The sequence below is a fragment of the Mytilus edulis genome, chromosome 9 (assembly GCF_963676685.1).
Source record: "Mytilus edulis chromosome 9, xbMytEdul2.2, whole genome shotgun sequence".
Lineage (NCBI taxonomy): Eukaryota > Metazoa > Mollusca > Bivalvia > Mytilida > Mytilidae > Mytilus > Mytilus edulis.
The window spans coordinates 45,445,837-45,453,795 of record NC_092352.1 but is presented as its reverse complement, the minus strand read 5'-3'; the positions used below and the strand labels follow the sequence as shown (position 1 = coordinate 45,453,795).

The 7,959-nt window shown below is 33.5% G+C and overlaps 2 protein-coding genes across 4 annotated transcripts; one reads left to right on the top strand and one right to left on the bottom strand.

Moving 5' to 3' along the window:
- Positions 1 to 486: 486 nt before the first annotated feature.
- Positions 487 to 5,960, top strand: LOC139488474 (LITAF domain-containing protein-like). 3 transcript variants are annotated; one of them, XM_071274099.1, is made up of 4 exons: positions 487 to 621; positions 3,040 to 3,091; positions 4,427 to 4,622; positions 5,395 to 5,960. In XM_071274099.1, the coding sequence occupies exons 2-4, from the start codon at positions 3,061 to 3,063 to the stop codon at positions 5,501 to 5,503; spliced, it is 336 nt and encodes a 111-aa protein (XP_071130200.1). In that variant the 5' UTR covers positions 487 to 621; positions 3,040 to 3,060; the 3' UTR covers positions 5,504 to 5,960. The 3 variants fall into 3 exon arrangements, with proteins under 3 accessions (XP_071130200.1, XP_071130202.1, XP_071130201.1); XM_071274101.1 differs by having other exon boundaries at positions 527 to 621; positions 2,840 to 3,091; XM_071274100.1 differs by lacking the exon at positions 487 to 621 and adding an exon at positions 685 to 744.
- LOC139488472 (uncharacterized) lies at positions 5,954 to 7,732 on the bottom strand. The gene has a single exon (XM_071274096.1). The coding sequence runs from the start codon at positions 7,730 to 7,732 to the stop codon at positions 6,050 to 6,052; it is 1,683 nt and encodes a 560-aa protein (XP_071130197.1). The 3' UTR covers positions 5,954 to 6,049.
- Between the last annotated feature and the right edge of the window lie 227 nt (positions 7,733 to 7,959).

Genomic DNA, 7,959 nt, shown 5'->3' with positions numbered 1-7,959 from the left:
CAATTGATTCCATTTAAGAAAGTGACGTTATCCAATCAAAATGAACGTTACAAACGTTGTTGCATTAGAATGGGGAATATTGTCCCGAGTAGAATTTTATATTGCACGAGCTTGCGAGTGCAATATATGTTCTACGAAGGACAATATTCCCCAATATTCATGCAATAATCCTTTTATTGTATAGCAATATAATATTTGAAAGTAAAAATTGGATTAAACTAAGATTTAAACGTTGATGACGTCATGAATTTTGAAAAGTTATTGCACTAATGCAATATTAGAATTTATTGCACGCTAACTTCTGGTTACGTTCTGTGGGAAATATTATATTGCTATACAATAATACATTTTATATCATGCATATCATGCAAAATTCACACGAAAGATCCATAGTAACTATTATGACCCAAATCAGTCTATAACTATCCACACTAAACTGTGTCCACAGCTATTGAATTATGAAATATCCCTAAATATAATTATATACAATTATATATACTAGGTAATTGCGATTAAAGTTAGTTAACGTGTGCGTAACGTTTAAAACCTGTTTTAAATTCCTGCTGTGAATTTTCCAATTTATACCACAGATTTGACTGTATACAAGTACATTAGAAACAAGTAAGTAGCAGTGACTTTTTTATTTTACAGTAGGAAATACTATTTGACTATTTATTCAAACAGTCGAAGATATGATTGACTTGGATACAACTATTCGCCATGTAGAGTACAATTGAAGTGGATGTAAGTAATTATAGACCACCTTACTGCCTTCTACAATGAGAAAAACACATACCGTTAATCGGCTACAAAAGACAACGACTTGAAAAAAGGAAAACAACTTACCGGCGGCCTTATTGATAACAAAACAGTTTACGAAAACCAAATATGACAAGTATGAACCAACGACAAACAATGAACTACAGGCACCTGACTATGGAGTTTATTTTGAACGAATGGGATGAAGCCATGTAATGATCAATTCAAAATTCTACATTTGTATGCAATTGCAAACATAGATCCATAAAAAGCATAGAGATCGCGACCATTGAATTGTTCTTTTCTTATTTCTATTATTTTTTAAGATAGTAGACGGAAATGCTTATACTGGCGAAAATCGTTATTTTAAGTCCAATAACTTCTACAGGAGTGAATTGATTATTTCAGTGATGTTGACATTTTTGTTTATCTTTATTACTTTTGATGATAATGTAAGGCGATTGAAATTTCTGCATATCTATCATTGTTTCCAAGGTAATAGACAAAACGCTTAAATCGGTCAAAATATTAATTCAAGGGCAATCACTTCTTTAAGAAGTGAACGGTGTAGTTGGCCTCTTTATCGATCTTTTGGTATATATTTGATGATCGTGTATATGTTGTTTACAATTTCTATCTATCTATTATAAATTTATTGTATTCAAGATAATAGAAAAAAAGTTACACTACAACTGGTTCAAAATATTCATAAAAGGGCAATAATTCCTTTAAGGAGTCATCTGATAAATCAAGGGAAAATGAAATATCCCTTTATCTCTTATTATTTGACGGGCTTCAAAGATATTATGAAACTGCCTATTCTAGAGGGGGCGTGAATCAGATGTGGATACTTAAAAAATCCAAAGATCTTTTAGAGTACATACAATCTAACTCTCTTTCATCTTGTAACAGTATTAAAACATTTGACTTTTCTACTCTTTATACTAGTATTCCACATTCCAAACTAAAAGACAAATTGAAAGAGTTGGTATTAGCTTTGCTTTATAAAAAAAGAATGGCCAATGCAGATACAAGTATCTTGTCTTAGGAAGGGATAAATCCTACTTTGTAAAGGAACATTCTGATTCAAACAAAAAATTCTCTGAAACTGATATTATCAGTTATTGTTACGTTCGGAGGACGTGTTTTTCGACAGACTGTCGGCATTCCAATGGGAACAGACTGTTCCCCTCTACTTGCCGACTTGTTTCTTTATTATTATGAGGCTGACTTCATGCAGGCACTTCTTAGGAAGAAAGATAAGAAGTTAGCAATATCCTTTAACTCTACTTTCCGCTATATAGATGATGTTCTTTCACTAAATAATTCAAAATTTGGTGACTATGTGGAACGCATCTATCCCATCGAGCTAGAGATAAAGGATACCACAGATACAGTTAAGTCGGCCTCATATCTTGACTTACATCTAGAAATTGACAATAAGGGTCGATTGAAAACAAAACTTTACGACAAAAGAGATGATTTCAGCTTTCCAATTGTGAACATTCCATTTCTAAGTAGCAACATTCCAGCAGCACCTGCATACGGGGTATATATCTCCCAATTGATACGATATTCCCGTGCTTGCATTTCCTATCATGATTTTTTTGATAGAGGGTTGCTGCTCACAAAGAAGCTATTAAACCAAGAGTTCCAAATGGTGAAGTTGAAATCATCTCTTCGTAAATTTTACGGACGCCATTACGAGTTGGTTGGCCGTTATGGAATAACCGTTTCACAAATGATATCGGATATGTTCCTTACGTCGTAATTACAATCCCCTTCCCTTTCATGAATGTGACCTACCGTATTAGACTATCTACCGGATTTGTTATCACACAAGTAACACGACGGGTGCCACATGTGGAGCAGGATCTGCTTACCCTTCCTGAGCACCTGAGTTCACCCGTAGTTTTTTTTTTTTTTTGGGGGGGTCGTGTTGTTATTCTTTAGTTTTCTATGTTGTGTTATGTGTGCTGTTTTTTGTTTGTCTTTTTTATTTTTAGTCATGGCGTTGTCAGTTTGTTTTAGATTTATGAGTTTGACTGTCCCTTTGGTATCTTTCGTCCCTCTTTTGTAGGACTTGGACCAGCTGTATAAATCCATGCCTTAAATTTTTACAACCAGTCGATATTATTATTTAGTCCAATTGTAATATTCTCTAGAGAGAAAGTACGAGTGCTAGATGTCACCATTATTGATAGCAAACGAAAGAAGAGGGAATAGAAATAAGACCAATTAACTCCCTTTATTAGCATTCATAAATTGTATTTTTAACAGGACATTTGTAAATAGAGAAAGATGTCTGTTCAACAACAACCTTATGGTCAAGGTAAGTATGTATATAAAGAGATGTGGTGAATATGATTATCTAGACAGCAACAGAACAATACAAACATAAACATACAAACAAGAACACATGACATCTACCATTTAATCATTTTCGCTTCAAAACATTTTCTGAGAGATTTTGCAATAGGTCATAAAATAGAGAATGAAAATAGGAAATGGATCATGCCAACAACTGGTTTTAGAATAAATGTGTTTATTTCCGATGCACAACCCTAAAAGTGAATCAACATTAATACCAAAATATGCTATCCTTAATGATCTGACAGCAGTATCGTAACTATATCCCTTCTGAATAAGTCTGTTTAAAGGTTTGGTTAGCATATGAGGTAAATGCCGACATTTTTTGTGCTTTGTAAAGAATTTTACCATAAAACATTAAATGTGAAATACTAGAACGTATAATATGTTTGCATGTTGATTTATGTTTACGAATGATGATAAAGTTTAGTAAATGTTTTGACTGGTTTGTGATATCGAAAACCCTGTAATATCTTTCCTTAAAATCAAATACGTTGTTACATACACGAGCGAGTCGAACAAGTTAAGATATATAAACACCATAAAATGGTGACAAGCCGCTTGTTTTACAACGAACCTATATACTAATTTTCTGCATATATCTCTGAATCAGTCAGTGGCCAGTGCATATTTTGACTTTAACGCAATTTTACAACTTTTGTTTATAAATTGTTCTCACGGTTGACATAATATGATAAGTTATTTCATCAGACATCCATGTATGCGTGAAATGAAGAAGTGCGTCTCGTGGTTCTAAGACTTGCTTAGCTTAAACTCAAATAGAAAATGCTCAAATTACTAGTGCGACCCCTGTCTCCTTCTGGAAAAACTAAACCCCCCTACAAGTTTAGTTCTATAACGCAAACAACGCCCGGGTAAAAATGAACAATTGATATACTATAACGAACAAAAGAGAGTTGAATGTTTATAACAGTTGAATTCCATTGCAAAACAATTTGATCTATCATTATGTGATATACTGATATGACATTTATGATTTTGTAAAGTTTTTTAAAACCCTTAATTGTACTTCCTGTGGATTCGTTACACGGAATGGCCTTTTCTGTAAATATAAAAAAATAATCTTTTTTTCGAATTATACAAAATAAATCAGTATAGTAATATAAATATAATACATAATAAGCAAGCATAAAAGGGCACAACCTCAACATAAAACCATTATTTAAATCATGAGCAAATGTTAAATATTTTGGTTAACAGATATCCTTCATCAGTAAGGTTATGATGTAAAATGAATCATATCCAATATACTAACTTTAATTCTAACAACCTACAGGATATGGCCAACCCACAGGGTACGGACAGTCGGGAACCGTTGTCATTACACAACCTGCTACTACCGTAATTACCAGCATGGCAGAATATCCAGTCAATATGACCTGTCCGGCCTGTAAAAACAATATAATGACCGGTACACGAAAGGAGATAGGGACGATGACATGGCTTGCCTGTTTAGGTCTCTGTTTCATAGGGTAAGAATTAAGTGGAAGATCTACTGATATTACAAGTTCCTGTTGAATCTTTTGTTCTGAATGGCGGTGAAAAATGTAGGATGAACGATTTACTGATAGTGTGATTGCAATTTGCCCGTTGAGTCTTTATTCCGAAAGGTTTTGAAACATGTTAGATGAATGGTTTACTGATAGTTTGATTGCCCGTTGAATCTTTTATTCTGAATGGTTTAAAAAAAAGTGTTAGGTGAATGGTTAACTGATAGTGTGATTGCCCATCGAATTCTTTGATCTGAAAGATTGTAAAAACAGTCGTTGCATGACTACTCTTCTATCCGTGTGTTGGCCAGGATCGCGGACTTTCTTACTTATCATCTGGATAATGGTTACTGAATTGGGTATTTGGCTCCTTATCTGATATTTTCTCCTTAAAATGACAATTTTGACTCCACTGAAACAAGCCTTTGCGCCCGAGAGTACCTGCCCGTTGAGGATATTCCAAAAAGACGTGTGGTCAATACAAAAAACTTGTTTATACGTTTAACATTGACCAAGACTTCATTAGTTTTTTTTTAGAAGGAGGGGGTACTAGTATGTGTTATTTTTTTCTGTTTGTATTATTTTGTCTTCTGGATAGTTCTTTACATCTTTTTTGTATCTCTAGGACTAGGTCAGCTGAACAAATATGTGTAAACTTTGATTGTTGTTTTTTTCCCTACATTTCCTATATACATGATATAATATGTTAAATTTTGTCAATAAGTTAATTATTTTTCTTATTTTCCTTTTACAGATGTGATCTCGGATGTTGTTTCATTCCATTCTGTGTGGATTCGTGTAAAGATACAGTACACAACTGTCCAAACTGCCAAACCGTTGTTGGAAAGCACAACAAGATGTAAATAAAATATATATTTACAACTGTGACAATGTTAAAAACAACAACTGAATTACTCCTTCTTTTCCTTACTATTTTTTTTTTATCATATACCATCATATATTTATCGATAAAAAGCCTTTAGAAACTACTGACCTTTATTTAGTCGAATTTCATGGTTTGAAAAAACGTGTATCAGATCTGGACAATGGTAGCCAGCATTAACCCCCCCCCCCCAAAAAAAAAATGAAGAAGATCTAATACCTTGTAGACCCCGCAAAGTTATCAATGTAATAAGTATACAATATTTTTTACTTTCTATTGTTACAACTGATTGTGACTTTAATTATTGTTTTAGTTTAAGGAGTTTTATTGTACACACATTTTTTTTAAATTTTTATCACACTTATAACATGTTTAGTTTTATAAACAAAATCTAAGGAATGTATATCAACTGATGAAGTGAATACAAATAAAATATGTTTATATGTTTATTCATTTACCGCTTTATCTCCTAGTGTAAATATTTCATGTTTTCTCTTATTCCTAGATTTAGTATAAAAATTTAATGTCATAATTCAATTGGTTGAAGTTTGTATCGTTCCCCAGGTAGAAACACATAACCTGGCCATTGGAAACTTTGTTCCCCCTTTAATGGTAATAGAAACAAAGTGACGATTGTTGGCTCCATATTTCTTTTTTGAATACTGTTAATGGCATTGATAAATTCGGAACCTTTCTGTTCTAACAGGTGTTCGCAATTAGGCGATAAGGTAGCATGCATGTTCCAAATGTCTGATTCGGTCTCTATTCCTTTGTAACTTACAGATATTCCACACGAAAAACATTTAACCATATTGTATCCTATAAAATAAAAACCGGCTTTTGCTAGTTGTTGCCGAGTAACGTCTTCTTCCGATTCTAAAATCTGGAGGTTTGAGTCCGAAATTTTTAAATTTCGTAGTGAAATCAACCTACTATCTTCTGATGAAAATGCATCGTTTTTGGTGATACATTTTATTCTTTGTGAAGGAAGCTTGTCGGGCGGTACATTTTCTTTTACAAAATTACATGATGGTGTCACTTGTGCGTGTACAAAGAGAGGATCTTTATCGGGCTCCCATAAACATTGATTATAACCACATGAAAAACATTGAGCAACATCAGGTTTCATCATAAAAACAAATCCAGATTTTGACATGACTTCAGCGGGTGGAACATTTTCACTTGGCCAGACACCTTCAAATGACTCTCTTCGTTTTTGCTCATCAGCATATTCTGGGAGATGCAGTTGACCTTTACTACTAGCCTCAGTTGTGTAATTTGTTTCTATTGCAGACTTTACCTCAGCAAAGAAATTTGAAACATAGTTTTGTTGTTGTTTTCCATAAAGTCCAGTTATGGAACAGACTATCAACCATTCTGTCTGTGTTTCCATTAGAATACGTGTGTTTAATAGACTAACGCACAACTGAAGTAAATCGTTTTTAATATCCAATATCTGGTCGCTTGAAAAGTCACTTCGAAATGACAAATTGATTGTAGTATCAACCTGAGAAAGAAATCCGCACTGCTCACATGCTTTTAACGTGTTCATAGCATGGTGTTGCTCTAGGTGTTTTGAATATTCTAACAACTCTACTTTTAGATAGCGATTTTCGGCAACAATTAGAACGCCATAAACATTCCACCTCAAGTTAACAAATGTTAATCCTCTCAAGAGAAGATAATCTGAAACGTTTCCAGTTTCTAATACAGAGCAATAGTCCACAGGAATAATTTTAATCGCTTGTAAAAGTTGCCTTTTCCAATCTTGTTTTCGAATTGAGAGTTTCAGAGTTGAATTAAGACACCACAAATTTTTGGTGCAAGTCATTTCTCCATTCAGAAACAGAGTAATGAGTCTACTGACGTCATGATTGATCAGATCTAAAGCCATTTTTACCATAAAGATCTTTTCATCATCGTCATTGAACTCTTTTGAAATTACAAATAATACTTTTTTACATTCCAGAAGTAAATTTTTGAAGTCATCAAAAATGGTGTTGCCAGGATCTCCGTGCCTGTCCAGACATCGATATGAAATACTTTCATCATGGAATAATGTATCCAAGATTTCACGTGTGGTGAAATCGTCACTTTCATCATACAATACAAAAATGTCGACATTTGGTTTCTTTTCGTTAACTGTCTGATCTCCATCCTTCTGCTCCACACTCGATGTCAATTGTTTACAGTTGGTAGTGTCTGCCATTATAATAATGATTGCGTTGCGATATAAATAGTTTTTCAAATCAATACGGTTATAACGTCATAATCCAGTCTACTGGCTTTGAAAAGAAACACTATAAAAATAGCCAACGGGATTAGTACGCATTACAATGTAGGATATATTTTATAAAATGGGAAAGCGTTGACCCGCGAAACCTAAAGTGAATCATTTTTATAAGAAACATCTGGTCATCGCTTTAAAGGTCACTT

Coding starts and splice junctions, on each gene's coding strand:
- LOC139488474 (XM_071274099.1), top strand. CDS start 3,061: ATGTCTGTTCAACAACAACCTTATGGTCAAG. Junction 3,092..4,426: donor ACAACAACCTTATGGTCAAG/GTAAGTATGTAT, acceptor AACAACCTACAG/GATATGGCCAACCCACAGGG. Junction 4,623..5,394: donor TTAGGTCTCTGTTTCATAGG/GTAAGAATTAAG, acceptor TTCCTTTTACAG/ATGTGATCTCGGATGTTGTT.
- LOC139488472 (XM_071274096.1), bottom strand. CDS start 7,732: ATGGCAGACACTACCAACTGTAAACAATTGACATCGAGTGTGGAGCAG.